A 15,077-nucleotide genomic window follows, 5' to 3' on the forward strand; every position below is an offset into this window, starting at 1 on the left:
TTTTTTTTTTTTTTTTTTTTTTTTTTTTTTTTTGGTTGTGTGTTTTTGCTTTTTCTAATTTAGAAGGTGGCTTCCCTCAGGTCTTAGAGTTCATCTTGTTCTCGGTGACCCCTCCCGGAGACAGTGGCCATTCACTAAGGTGTTGGTGAGGACGGCCAGCACAAGCAACAACAGTGCAAGGGACAGATGCCTGGCGCGGAGAATGTTGTTGGAGCAGTGGTTTTGACACACACTGCCATCCCGTGGGTGCCAAATAACCACAGGAAAGCCCGATGGCACAGCAGACCCTGTGACTGGAATCAAGACAGGGCAGAGGCAGTCAGTTACTTCAGGGCTGTGGAGAGGGGGGCACCGAGCCCATGTTTTCACCTCTAAGCCTAGTAAGACATGAAGAGCGGGCACGATGCTCTCCACAGGGACAACCCCTTCAAGCCTCCTCCAAGCCTGGGCACCCTGTGCCCGCGGCCTGCTCCCCAGCCTCCGTGTGCACCCTCCCATCCACAATAAACACACTGTTGCTTCTCTTGCAGCTGGCCGGATCGGCGGTCATTGCATTTGGACTATGGTTCCGGTTCGGAGGAGCCATAAAGGAACTGTCGTCGGAGGACACATCCCCCGAGTATTTCTATGTAGGTGAGTGACTTCAGTGTCCCTGAAGTTCGGGTCTGTGGGACAGGGCCCTGAGCCTCTCTACTGCCACACTTCACTGGGTCCTGGGGGATGTGCCTCTGTGGCCTCTTCCTCCTCTCTCCAGGAGAGAAGGCCCCAATAAAACTGATTTGTTTACTTAACGAAGCCACAAGGAAATGCAACTAAGATTCATCTGAAGGAGTTAGGAAGCGTCCTTTGTCTCTGGAGAAAGCCCCCTGGTCTGTTCAGGGTGTCCAGGGGACCCTGAGGAGTCAGCATCTTACTTTGTGATGTGGGGTTTTAATATGCAAGCAACTCAAAAAGAAAGAAAGTTGAGGCCAGACGGCCATAGGCTGGATTCTGGCCATATCATTTGAGGCCCTGAGATGAGTTCACTAGCCTGGACTTTAGTTATGTGACCCACTAAATATCCATTATATTCAAGTCCACTGGAGCAGGTTTCCGTAGTTCGTCATCCTAGAAAGATTCCAGACATACCCGGCCACACAAATATGACATGAAAACACAGCTCTCATGTCTCAGGCCATGTGTGTGCCTCTTGACTTAGTTCCAAAAACATGGCAGGGATGTTTGAGTAGAGTGTCTCATCCTCCTGCTCAGCACAGGAAGCTCACGGATTGGTAAGTACCCAACCCTGATTTTTGTCACAATGGTTAAATGACAACATAAAACAGAGCCCACTTTTGCCTGCCTTCGTGTGGTCAACGTTTTGGAGTTAATAGATCACTACAAGATGTTTGTAGGTTGAACCCAAAGCTGTATCTGTGGACCTTGACTCACACCTCATACCTGAAGCATCACACATGGAGCTGCTCCTGGGTCACTTGTCCATCTCCAGCCCCACAGGACCACCCTTCTTTCTGCTGGACTGGGGGCACATCCTCACTCATCTGATCTGGGGGAGGGGAGCTGGTGCTTCAATGGTTTGACTTTGAGGGCTCTTTGAAGCAGGATCTCATGTAGACCAGGCTGGCCTGGAATGTACTCTCTAGCTGACAATGACTTTGAACTCCTGATCCTCCTGCCTCTACCTCCGATGTGCTGGGATTGCAGGATTACAGGACTGGGCCAGTATGCCTAAATGCTGTGTGTATTTTTCTTTAGACTATGTTTCAGAGTTATCAGCTCATACACACTGCCCATTTTGTTAAACGCTGTTCTAAACAGGCTTAGCGTGTCTAAGTGGCTGATTCTTCAAGATTTAAAGCCACAGCCAGGTGCAGTGGTACCTACCTATAGTCCCAGTTTCTTGGCAAGATGAGGAGGATCACAGAGACGGGAAGGAGAAGAGGAATCACTCAGCCTAGAGTGAGGAAACCTCCATGAAGACACAGTGCATAGCTCCCTGCTTGTGGGTAGAAGGCAGGCAGGCTTTGTAGGATCGCCCATGTCTGCAGGGATGGTCTCACTTCTAGCATCCTAGCCTTTCTCCATGCAATGGAGTTTCTCTCCATCCTAGTACTCTGAACCAAATGTTCAAGCTGGACAGAGAAGCAGGCAGTAGCCAAAGCAGGAAGAGATGGTTGCGGAAAATGAGGCCAGGGAGAGAGGGTAATCAGACCAAGTGCTGCCTGCTGCCACCCTTTAGTGTCCCTCTGGGCCCAGGCCAAGGCCTGGAGGCTGACCCAGGGTCTCTGTGTTCCTTGGTTGCTTAGGTGAGGAAGGAAGAGGCTGGCAAGGGTGGATCTGGCAGCGAGGGGCTTAGGTTATTTGGGGTTTCCTAGACCTTCTCCACTCTCGTTTCTTCCACGGAACTCTTGGGAAAAGCCCCTGCATCCTCCCCATCCAACAACCTGCCCATCTGATTTCCTGTGCCAGTGTGCCCCAGTGTGCTGGCTGGGCAGATGCCTAAGGGTCTTTCTTCTCGGAGCACAGAGTGGGGAGTGGTCCTCTGTGCCTCAGGAAGCTGGAGCCTGGGCTGGAGCACATGAGCTCATGTCTGTGAGCAGAGGATGTGAGCAGGTTTCTCCACTGGGGGTGCCCACATAAACAGGAGCCACAGCCTCACTGCATCTGTCTCTCCCTGCTGAATTCCGAGCCCCAGAGCCTGGCTTTTGCTGTGGCCGGAGGTTATGTGGAAGGAAAGTGTTCTGCCGCTAAACGTCCAGGGGCTGGCTTGCCTTTAAAAACACTCTGACTCATTCTGGTAATATTTTTTAACTTCATACCTGACACCATGCTAGCTGGATAACAGAGAGAGACTAACTACCATGTCTGGACAGTGACTCCCAAAGCCATTCTACAAGACACCAAAATAGATAATCATCCCAGCCCTGAAGAGCACAACTCCAAAGGAGAAGACTTACCTACTACCAGTTTGGTGGCCCAGAGTTCTAGACCCTAGCCTGTTCTTTTGGGGGACAACACCCAGGAAGACACCTCAGGAACCTTTCTCAAGAATTCCCCTACTGTTAATACATGGGCAGATTTCTAGCTAAGAAACCCACTGCTCTGAGTCTCTACTGAAAATGTAGCATGGGGGTTTGGGGTACACACTCTGGCTCGATTCCAGTTAACCCCCTAGAGTCGTGCAGCTTTCACTTGCTGCACTTCTGCTTCCGTAGCTGTGAGTGGTGAACCTGTGTAAGTGCAGTGCCGACCTCACTAGGGGTGAGTTGTCAGCACATGCTAACGCTTACTGTTCGCGTACTACAGGGGCTGAGGACCAAAGGCCACCTGATGAGGAAAGACAGCGTGAGGAGACAGAGGCGCCATTGGGGTGGGCTTAAGGACAAGTTTACAACGTGGGCTTTGTCATCAAGCAGATTCTTGAGGTGGTATATGTGTCGAGTATAGAGTATATGTACCACTCAGCGAGGGCTGGGGCACCAGGAAGAGGTCCTTCCCACCAGAGGTGTGGAGTGAGACGCATACAGCTCCTAACTGTAGCTGCTGCTGCTGCTGCTGCTGCTATTGAGAAAGCACCAAGCAGTCTTTTCCTTTCCCGTGAACTCAGACTCCCATATAACTCTAAGCACGTAGATACAGCCAACCCTTAGAATTAGGGCACTCCCATCCATTGGCTCAGCATCTACAAATTCAAGCAACCCCAGATCAAAGATTATTTTTAGTTCATCTCTTCTGAACATGTACAGACATTTTCATGCCACTGCAATTATTATTATTAATAATAATACAGCCTGATAACTACAGATCATTTGTGTGCTAGACATTATAAGTAACCATGAGATGAAGTATACAGGGGTATGTAAGTGGGGCTATATGCAAATATGATGCCATTTTATGAGGGGTTCGTACATGCACTGGTTGGTACGGGAGGGATCCTGGAACTAATCGCCATGGAGACTGAGTAATGGCTGTAATTGTGTGTATTCAGTGGAAGCCAAGAAGGAGATGTCTGCAGAGACACAAAAAAATTCTAGATGAAAAAATGACGATTAGCAGGTTGCATTAGACCATCTGCTGCCAAGATCACTGATTTGGTGAGCGTGCCAATATATCCTTTCCCAACAAGAACTTTTAAGTGAGTTTGTACAAATGGGCCTTTACCAGGCCCTCTTGAACCTTGGATGACTGAAACGACACTATACACATTCTAGAAGGGTGTGAACTCCAAGGAGGAAGCGTGGATCATCAGGGAAGACGTCCCCAGGAGAGCTGTTTCCCGGTAGCATTTCACTGGTGCAAAAGCCCAGCCATTAATGATCATAATGCAATTTCAAAGGGTTCTCTTTTTGCAAATCAAGGAAAGTAGAGCTTAGAAAACATAAGAGATTTATTAAGTGGGTCCCATGTCGGTCTGCGTGCTGCTGGGGAGAAAGGACTCTACGGACGCCATCTTGGAAGTAGAATGTCTCTATGAGCTAATTGATGCTTCAACAGCTCCTTTTAAAGCCATAGCTTAGGTAGGGTGTCCTTGGGAAACACAGGAGGCCTTAGGTGTGTCAGCCTGACAGCCAGGTCTGGCAGGAATCTGTTGCATGTGGGAATTGCCTGTGATTCTCTCCAGTTCCACAGAGAGGTTCATCTGGAAACAGGAGGACAGCTGCATCTTTTCATGCAAGCAGAGGCTTGCTGTGGAGAAGCTCCTGAGGTTGCTCTATCCGTAGTGGGACACAGGACACTGCTGGAGGGAGCACATCTCCTGGGACGCCAACTTACTGTTTCAGAAGGGCAAGGACGGTTGCCAGAGAGACCAAGTGAACTGTGCCCACTGGGCCCCTATACACTGGGCACCTGCTTCTTCAGTGACATAGCTTTTCTGTTTCAGACCGTCTCAGCATATGAGGCCCCCATCTCACTTGGCTGACACTGGAGAACTCAGCCCTTTGGTGACCCCATACGTGTTAGTTGCAATAGGATCTCAGAATGTGTGTCTCAGTAGAGATGCTTGCTGGGAGGAGGTAGCCAGTCGGGAACTTTGAGTGTATCGCACTCTGTCCATGGGAGAAATGTAAACCGACTGAGCTTTCTCACTTGTGCCCTTATAAGCAGGGTAGAAGAAGAGTTTTAGACCTGAAATCTGCAGAGAACTGTGGGAACCTGCCAAGGTCCAGCCCACGCCGGAACAGGGCCGTTTCACACAGTGATGCTTCCTAGCTGACTGGAACATAGGGTAGATGAGGATTCAGGGAGCTGGATCCTCGCCTTAGCTTCACGCTAAGGAACTCCTAACAGCAGTTGTAGGAGCAGTGACGGGAGGCAGTGGCATTCTAAGAAAGAAATCGGTGTGTTGAGATGTCTCTCCCTGGAGGCATTATGGGAAGGACTAGTAGGATGTCTTTGCTACGGCCACTGCCGTTGCTGCTGCTTGTTTAGCCTCTTGCCATGAGGAGTGTAAAGTGGGAGTCAGGCCCCTGCCTCTGACCTCTCGCGATGGCAGGGATGTTCTCTTACCTCACAGGGCTGCTTCAAGCAAGCGACCTAGGAGACGATGGCAATGAAGGAGCTTTGAAATGTGGAGCCCTCAAGACGATAAGGTGTTCAGTCCGTGGAGCCAACAATACTGTTGTTTTTAAAAGGGTATCAGTTCTCTTGTAACCCATGCACACACACCCGTGAAATGATCCTCTTAGAGAAAAGGAAACTGGAGGACGTGATAGCGCTGGAACAGCAGGAAGTGTGTGGGTCCCTCCAGACTGCAGCGCCAAGCCTTCTCCCCTCCGGAACCCAGAAGCACCTTGAGGACCTCTTAGTCTCGGTCTAGGTGGTTCAGGAAGCAGTACAGCTACCCTGTCACCCCATCTAGGTCTGCTAACAGACAGGCCTGCCCACAAACCGGCAATGAGCAACCCAGAGGAGCCCCAGGAAATGCCTACATGCCAGACTCAGGGGTTCCCCACAGGGGTGGGTCCCCAGTGCCCCCCCTCCACCTCCGGATGAATAAGAATGGTTTCCAGGTGACTCATCTGACTGAAACACAAAAAGAAAAAAACACAGTCAATTAGCCTTACTCAGAGCAAGTCAAGTGCCAAACCTAGCATTGTGTTCTCCGTTATCTCGGGATCAGAGAAGGAAGTCAGGAAGGCCTGGCCCAAGTCTCCCAGAACCAGCACCTTGTGGTCCTTTTGCTCTGGGTGGAAACCCTCCTGGGGCTTGACTTAGGAGGTGCAATTCTGACCACTCAGAGTAAGGCCACTGCTGTTGCTCGGGAGGCAGGGTGGCCTCTTGGGGAGAACCGCACCTTGTGACCTTGGGACAATCTGGAAGGCTCTATCACAAACATAGCGGTTCTATTAAAATTATCAGGTGACAACTGGCTCTCATTTAGAACATGGAGCTAATAATAATGTAAGCATCCATTACCTTATTACCCGCCCTCATTAGCTTTATTTTGTTGTGTTGTGTCTCATCACATGACCTCCCATGTGTCCAGTATCTGCGACATTGCCCTCTGAAGGAGGAAAAAAATCACACAACACTGATGAGTTAGGACTACGCCCTGTGCTTCTGTCCCTACCCAGATCCCTGCTCCATTTCTTCTCCTCCCCTGTTACTCAGCAGCTGCTGTTCCTTTCCAAATCCTTGGCCTCAAGTCTCTCAAAGATGGAGACAGCCATTAAGCCCAGAGAAGAAGGGCTTCTAAGGACCCAAGAGAGGGCTTCGGTTTATGTCCCAGCTGTGGCAGCAGCTTTTCAAATTACTCCCAGACTCAGCATCTTTGGCCTTACCGGGATGGCCGTGCACCTCTGAATGGAGGTGCAGGACCTGAGAAGCCGTGTTTGGCCTCTAGGCATGTGGTGGCCATTCACTGAAACAGCTCTAAGCAGTGGTAGAGGTGGCTTCTTCCCCTCCCTGGCTTCCTTCAGGTCCAGTTTCCTGATGTGTTCGCTAAGCTGGCGGTGAGATAGGATGGCTTTGCTGAGTGAGCCCATACGCATGAGCCGGTTAGCAAGCGTCACCATTACAGTTGACAGCAGGACTCTGTGGGGAGAGGAAAGCCAGAGCCTGGGGTGTGGGAGGCAGGGCTGTCATCTCCTGCGCTGTGCTCAACTGGCCTCACCTTCCTCAGGCACTGACCGGTCCCCTTGGCTTCTCGTCCACAGGGCTCTACGTGTTGGTTGGAGCTGGGGCCCTGATGATGGCTGTGGGGTTCTTCGGGTGCTGTGGAGCCATGCGTGAGTCACAGTGTGTGCTTGGATCAGTAAGTGGGGTTTATGAGGTGGGCACGGGGTGGGTCGGTCAACTTCCCTGGAGGGAGTCAGGGGACCTGGTTTGAAGCTCTGGTTCCTCTAGGGCTTAAAGCTTTGGCACTGGACCCTCCCTCTGATGTCTGTTTTCCCCGTCTCCTGCATGAGAATGGTATTATCTCTGTTCCTGCCTCATATGGAAAATGTGAAAACAATGAGCTCATCAGTGTGAAGATTTGGGGGGAAGAGCGCTTATGAATTGATTGTTCTTTAAAAATAATATTTCACTGTGTATGCGGCAGCTTAAAGATTACCATAGCCAGGAAGAAAACTGTTAATTACAAGGAAAGCATTTTGGCTTAAGATCAACAACTTACAACTTAACAAAAACATCCCTCTGTTACCTTATTTTTTTTTTCTTTTCTTTTTTTTTTTTTTTGGCTTTTCAAGACAGGGTTTCTTTTTTTTTTTTTAAGATTTATTTATTATGTATACATCATTATACCTCCATGTATGCCCACATACCAGAAGAGGGCACCAGATATCATTACAGATAGTTGTGAGCCACCATGTGGTTGCTGGGAATTGAACTCAGGACCTCTGGAAGAGCAGCCAGTGCTCTTAACCACCGAGCCATATCTCCAGCCCCTGTTACCTTATTTTTAACCAGCAGATTCTGTTAAAACAACAACAACAAAAATAGTTTCCGTTCCCTGTTACCCTGTTACCTGCTATCAGCCCATACTCTGAAGCCTAAAGAAGCGAGGAACAGAGGGAAGGCTTTGTATTTCTCGCAGGGAGCCTGAAGCAGGGTGTTCTGAGGCCCCCTCATTTCCCATTCCCATTGCAGTCTTTGGGTTTTCCATGTCTGCCTGCTGCTTCAGATCTATGGCTGTGTGAAATGTCTGTTTCTTCTCCCTGCCATTCTTTGTTTCTACAAATAAAGCTGGAAAGCTCTGCTGTGTTCATCACAGAGCTGAGTTTAATCAGCAAACTTAAGACGTGGCAGAACGCTATCCATAAGGAGGACCCACACATACACACACACACACACACACACACACAGACCCTGCACACGCGTCTCTCTCCCTCTCCTCAGAGAAGCCCTTCCAGACCATCACACTCTGCCCCAAGCCCAAGCCTCAGTGGAAACTTTCTGTGTCCAACCAGATTTCCTCTCTGTAGAACTTGGTCATCAAGTATTTACAGAGGGTACCACTGCCAGATCCTGTGCTTGGTGACAGGGTTTCTATGTGGCTGTCTAATATTCCTTTATGCATTTTATAATGCATATAAAACCTTCCCTCATTGACTGTATCTCTTCTGCCCAATATAAGCTTTATGACATCAGAGGGGTTCGGATCTCTTCTGCCGCTGGATAACGGGCACAAAGGACAGTGCCTGGCACAGGACACGTGCTAAGTGGCCAGTTGTTGAATAGAATAACAATCAAGCCATACAAAAGGGCCTTGCCAGCTGCACGGAGGCGGCAAAGTGCCTAGAAGAGTCCCTACCACCAAACTCATAGCCTTACCCAAAGCCTTGACAGCAGAAGGAGATGCAAGCAGGCTAAGTAGGTTGAAAGGTATTAAATGAGTGAAATCAGTGTTTTCTCTCAACAGTTTTTCACCTGTCTGCTGGTGATATTTGCTGCCGAAGTAACCACTGGAGTGTTTGCTTTTATAGGCAAAGACGTAGTAAGTAAGACCTAGATGTTTGGGCGGTTGGTAAAGCATTCTTCTTGTAGTAAACAATATAGACTGCTCCCCCCCCCCCAAGGTGTATTAAGAAACAAAATAGCCCACAAAATTGTGTAAGCAGAACCTTTTAGCCTAGTAGTGTGCAGGGCTCAGCATGTGTATACATGGTTTGAAACTGGTCTATGTTTGCTTGATTTGGGCTTTTGTCTGTTTGTTTGTGAACTGGATTTCTAGTTTAAGACTGTCTGTCCCTAGTTCAAAATAAGACAGGCAAGAATGGGGCGGGGAGAAGGAACCTACTTTCTCATTCCTCTGTCACCTGTCCCAAAGGCTTTGGCCTAGACAGGGGCCACCCTCTTGTGAGATGCTAACGCCTGACCTGCTGTGTACAAGTGCAATCCTTAGTGCCCAGGACGGGTTATGAGGGGAGCCCATCGGCACGTGACCTTTAGAAGGATGAGCAGGCTGTGACAGAGAAGCGTGGAAGGGAAGGCAGGCAGATGGGAGCCTTAAGAGGGTTGCATTTCCAGTGCACTCGCATGCCACCCATACTATGCTTCTGAGCGTAAGCTGAAAGATGATAAACACAGAAATGAGTGCCTGCCGCCCCTCTGAAACCCTCCCGACATGGCGGCTGGTATCCAGAGGTTGCGGGCTTTAGTATATCTCCATATAGAGCCGAAACCTATGGCTGTTTGGATGCATAACGTCTTCCTTGGCAGCTGGCAGGGAACCACGTTTCCACAGATTCCACCTCTAGTGGCTCACCAGGGCGGTGCCTAGCCGGCAGTGAAGCCCGTTGGGTTTAGAAACCCTCGCTCTATGAGGAGGCTCTGACCTAGGAAGGCCTTCTTGGTCAGTGTCTCCTTCACCTTCCGAAGAGTGTGTGGGAAAGCAGAGTTCCCAGAGGACGCAGAAGAGGGGATTCCTCTTGGTGAAAAGAAACGGTCTGCGCCCTTCCGTTCACTGTGTGCTGGTGTCTTTGCAGGCTGTACGACACGTGCAGACTATGTATGAGGAGGCGTACAGCGATTACCTTAAAGGCCGGGGAAGGGGCAATGGCACCCTCATCACCTTCCACTCGGCAGTGAGTAACTCCACTTCTTCCTTGAAATCACATGTTCTACAGATCGCGCATGTGCCAGGCTTTCTCTAATCGCCTAAATTAAAAACAAAAACAAAAATAAAGCCAATGAGTGGAAGCAGCCGCCTCTTATTTTAGCTCTGATGAGAGCTATAGTTTGTGTTTTGGTAAGACCTTTGGCTAGAATGATGTCGACCACAGACTCACAAGAAGTCAGGGTGTCGCAGGACACTGAGAAAGCCACCCAAATACATGTCAGTTCCTCTCCGTCTGACACTGTGGCGTGACAAGCATGGTGGCCTTCACGCCAGGAAAGCTCAGCTGCAGCCCTGTGGTGCTGAATGAGTTAGTTAGCCTCTCTGATGTCCACTTAACTCGCTCCTTATTTATAAAACAAAGTTTGTGGGGAGACAACTATATTCCCTTCTAGAATGTTCCACAGGAACGTGCTAGAGCGCAGTGCTTAGAGCTACATAGAGTCAAGAAAGGCTTATGGGGGAAGTGGACCAGACCAGGGTCATTCTGTCTTCTTAAGCACTGCACTCTGGTGAGGTAACTGTGAACTTCTGGGCAAGAGTGTTTTCAAAGGCTCTCCAGAGACATCAAGCAGCACACAGTTTCCTTTGTCTTAGACAGCCAACCCTGAGGCAAGCTGCCTGTTTGCCAACCAGCACTCATGCCTGCTCTTCCGGCCCTGGGCTTTCCTGTGGCCACCTCTCCTCTCTTCCCCTAGTCCCTTAGTAATGAGCTCTTCCCAAAGCTCAAGTTTTGTTCCTGGGCAGATTTTCAGACTTCAGGTCTGAAGGATGGCGTGTGAGACCCCGTTCCTGTCTCCAAAGTAGCAGTCTAAGGAGAATACCAAAAATTAACTTCTTGCCTGATACTGCCTCCTCGCTTCCTATCATAAAACCTATGCTGCTTTGGAAAAGTCGTGTGCCTGGGTTGCTAGCACAATTCTGTACTTCTTCCTTCACTCTCCAGAAATAGCAGTGGGGGCCGCAGAGCTCCTCTGCATCCTCCTGGAGCCAACACTCCCTGTGTCCTAAAGCCTCTTCTCGCTCTTTAGTTTCAGTGCTGCGGGAAAGAAAGCTCTGAACAAGTCCAGCCCACCTGTCCAAAGGAGCTTCCAGGCCACAAGGTAAGCTGGCCATTCCAGGTTCCTCCCACCAGCCCCCTACTGTGAAGAGTAGACTCCACGGGGGAGGGGGGCTCAAGTCCTTCCTTGGAGGGATTCTAGGAGGCCGTCTCCCAGGGGATGATGAGTGACTATGCCATGTGATTAAGGTATATTAATTTACTTCACCAGGGCCAGGGATCTGTGTCCCCCCATGTATTCCTGGGACAGTCACAGCCCTGATGAATTTAACTGCTCTGTCAGGTATTCAACAAGTATGAGAGAAGATACAGCCCCTCCCTCAGTGGCTTCCTAGGCTAGCCCATGGCTGTAGTGATAAGCAAGGAGTCTGTCCAGGGAACCACGGAGGCCTAACAGAATCAGGAAAGCTTTTGTGGAAGGCTATGTGGAAGGGCAGTCTTTCCGAGCCAAGAAAGCAGCTGGAAGTGGGTCCTGCTGGGAAGATACTCCAGTGCTGTAGAGACCAGGAGCCCGGGCTTTGCACGGAAGGATGTGAGTGACCGTGTCAGAGCTCCGGTGAAGTAGTTGTGGAAAACACGGTACAGCTTGGTTAAGGCAGAAATGCGAGACTATGGACAGTGGTGCCGATGCATTTAGGTGCTCGGCGGTGGAGAGATGGGAAGCAGGTTTCAGTGTGTCATGAATTGCCACTGAAAACCTTGCATCTGGCTCAAGTCTGGCTGAAGAGACCATAAGGGATCTGTCAACATTTACAAGAGCTAAGTGAAGGCTACACTGAAAGGAACAGAACAGAATCACCAGCCGCCCAAGGAAGGCTGTGGTTGTCGAGATGAATCTCGAAGGGTGAATGGGAACTGAGAGAGCAGAAGAAAGAAGAGACATTCCAGGCTGAGGGGACAGAATAGACATGAGGTGGTCTGAGGGGACAGCTGTTTGCAGATAAGTCCATCTCTGAGTGGGAACAGAAAAGCCAGGATGCCTGTGAGAGGAGAATTCTTCAGCTAGAAGGGGCCCATTCTTCAAGAGCTGTCAGTACTTCTGGGGAATCTATTTCTGTCCATTCAGCACAGACCAAGGAACAATCCCCCCATATCCAGCTCACTGAACCAATGGGTTTTACTAGGATTACTTAGAGGAGCATGGGTGGGGACTACTTACAGGGGTCAGCTACTTATAGGTGACCTGGGCAGCTATAGCAGTAAAACTGGCACCTAGCATGCATGACAGCTCCTGAATACTTCATTACCAGAGTACCCTGTGTGACCTGCAGGCAGCTACACCATGGAAGAGTCTGCTCTCCCCCAGAAATTGTTTGGTCCTTATAACATTGGGGAAAGACCTGAGCATCTTGGAACTTTCTGAGCTCCCTGACTCTTGTACATTTCTTGTGAGGTTTTCATGGCCCTCGTGAGCCTCTTTCCCTTCTCCAGGAGGGACTGTTTCAATGCTTAGATACAGCTGAGGGTCTTACACGCTCCTACGAAACCAAAAGTCTAGCCTTTGTGATGTTGGTTTAGGGGGCCATGGAAGAGATTGGACTTGCATTTTGTAGAGTTTACTGTGATGGCAACGAGAAAGGTTGGTGGATAACGAATAGCCTGGAGCTGAGGTGACCAGTTGAAGACTTCGCTGCTCCTAGTCACCCACATGTGACAAGCTGGATGCGATGGTAGGACTAGAGAGGAGAAGGTAGCATCTTCATTATTGATGGCCACACAGATCAGAGAAGATGAGAATTCACCCCCGGGTTCTGGCTTCCCACTGGTACAAAAGGTGATGTCACTTATTAAATTAACGAACAGAGGAGAAAGAGCCAATTAGAGAGAAAAGGCTTTTAAAGTTTTTTTTTTAAGATCTGTTTTATTTATGCGTGTAAGAGAAAGAAAGATGTGGATATGCACATGGTGACTCAGGAAAGCCAGAGGAGTCAGATTCCCTTAGAACTATAGATAGAGGCACTTGTGAGCCATCTAACATGGGTGCTGGCAACCAGGCTCGGGGCTTCTACTCTTAACCGTGGGTCATTCTTCAGTCCCTAGCTCAGTGTTTTCAACACTGCGGTTTGGAAAATCTGGCGTGTGGCTTAGGAGAGATGTTAGAGTATCAACAACACGCAGTCTTAGAGTTACAGAGATGGACTTGATGCATGAGATTTTGGAGAAGAGAAACATGCGAACAATAGTCTAAACAACACTACTTACAGCTGGGCAAAGGGGAGCAGCCAAGAAGGCCACTAGGGGGAGGAGTCAGACACAAGGGAAGTGCTGCTGAAGAGATTGGCACAGAGCCTGTCAGGCACTGTGGATACAAAGATGAACGAGACAAGGTCCCTACCAACAAGGAACCTACTGTCTAATAGAAGATGTAAACACTGGAGTTGACACAGTGCACGGGGGCTATGGACAGAGCTGGCATGGTGCCCCGGGAGCTCAGGGAAGGCCTGTGGGAGACACCAGATAAAAGGTGACCAGGTAAAGACTGAGTGTGGGTAATGACAGTTCAACTATATCTTCTACATGGAGCGGTAATTATGTCGTTTGAGCCAAGTACAAGAGAAAGGAGTTCACAAAAGATGAAATGCAAATGACTGTTACACACATAAAAAGCACAGGCAATCAGAAGCAATTTGAAATTAACAGCAACCTTAAGTGACAAGACACCATTGTTTAACATGTGAAATTGGCCACGTTTCCCCCCCCACTCCTATTAATAACACAAAATGGGCGAGAATGATGTGAAATGAAAGTTTTATTTTTTTAAAAAAAAAATTGGTACAATAGTCTTAGAGATTAGTACAGACTTATAGCCCAGAATATTAAATGAGTTCATGCCCTTTGGCCTAGAAACTCGACTTAGCAGGATGTATCCTCAACAAACGGAACAATTTTAAATGTGTGCAGGAGCTGGGGAGATAGCTCAGCTCATAAACTGCTTGCCACACAAGCACAAGGACCCGAGTTTAACCCTTCGCACCTCGTAAAAATCTGGGTGTTGTAGAACTGACTGAAATCCCAGTGCTGGGAAGGCAGAGACAGATGGTCCCAGGGCTTGCTAGCCTATCCTAATTGGTGAACTCCAGACTCCCTGAGAGACCCAGTATCAGCAGACAACATCAAGAATTCCTGTGGCACACACACACACACACACACACACACACGCACACACAATTTTGTTCATTACAAATAATATACATTAATAACCAAATACAGATCTCTTAAAATCCTACAGTAATATATTGTTTAAATTATGATCTTTTTCATAGAATATGTTTTATTGCCAGTAGGAGTCACAATTTCAAAAAATTAATATAAGAAGGTATTTTTGAATTTTCTTCATGTTAAGTGGAAAACACACTGATTAATATGTAAGTGAGCAGAGTGTGTGAGTCTTTTTATACCCAAGAATCAAGAGTATTCGTTATAATCTTAGTGGAGGACAGATGTTTCTTATTTTTGTTTTATTAATATCTATTTTCCACATTTCAGTGACTATGTATTCCCTTGTGGCTAAGGAACGCCAGCGCATGTTTTGTAATTTGCTTTTCACACAAGAAACTGTCTTTGAATGGAAAGAAAGGCTGCTGGCAGGGCTGGAGGAGATGGCCAGGGACAGGTGGCTTTGCTTGCTTTAGATTGGAAACATTGAGCATGGGGTTACGTGGCCAGAGGTGATGTTAATGGAGAGAAAGAGGCAGAACGTATGGGAAGGAAGGAGGGTGACTGGGCGGCTCCCTGGGAGATGCGAGGGAGTGAGAGCCAGAGCCGGAGAAGGGGTTAGCCTTCTGCGGAGAAGGGCACCTGGTTAGCTCCGAGAAAAGGAGGAGAACTTGCAAAGGAACACTTGTACCTTGTGTGTGCTCACTGCTCTAAACAGTGCATGGCACAGAGGCAAGGCGTGTCTCAGAGGCAGAGGAAAAGAGGAACACTAGTTGACTAGGGTTTTTTCTGCTGTGCCAG

General features: G+C 48.7%; 1 protein-coding gene across 1 annotated transcript in view; it reads left to right on the top strand.

The window, feature by feature from the left end:
• The window catches only part of Tspan2 (tetraspanin 2), a 38,701-nt gene that overhangs the window by 16,689 nt on the left and 6,935 nt on the right, over positions 1 to 15,077 (top strand). Inside the window, exons 2-6 of the mRNA XM_050157553.1 lie at positions 531 to 633; positions 7,158 to 7,255; positions 8,864 to 8,938; positions 9,930 to 10,028; positions 11,092 to 11,163. Coding sequence (XP_050013510.1) covers positions 531 to 633; positions 7,158 to 7,255; positions 8,864 to 8,938; positions 9,930 to 10,028; positions 11,092 to 11,163 — 447 coding nt within the window. The remainder of the gene's footprint in view (positions 1 to 530; positions 634 to 7,157; positions 7,256 to 8,863; positions 8,939 to 9,929; positions 10,029 to 11,091; positions 11,164 to 15,077) is intronic.

Source organism: Alexandromys fortis, unplaced genomic scaffold (genome assembly GCF_014885135.2).
Source record: "Alexandromys fortis isolate MF-2015 unplaced genomic scaffold, M_Fortis_MF-2015_v1.1 scaffold_78, whole genome shotgun sequence".
Lineage (NCBI taxonomy): Eukaryota > Metazoa > Chordata > Mammalia > Rodentia > Cricetidae > Alexandromys > Alexandromys fortis.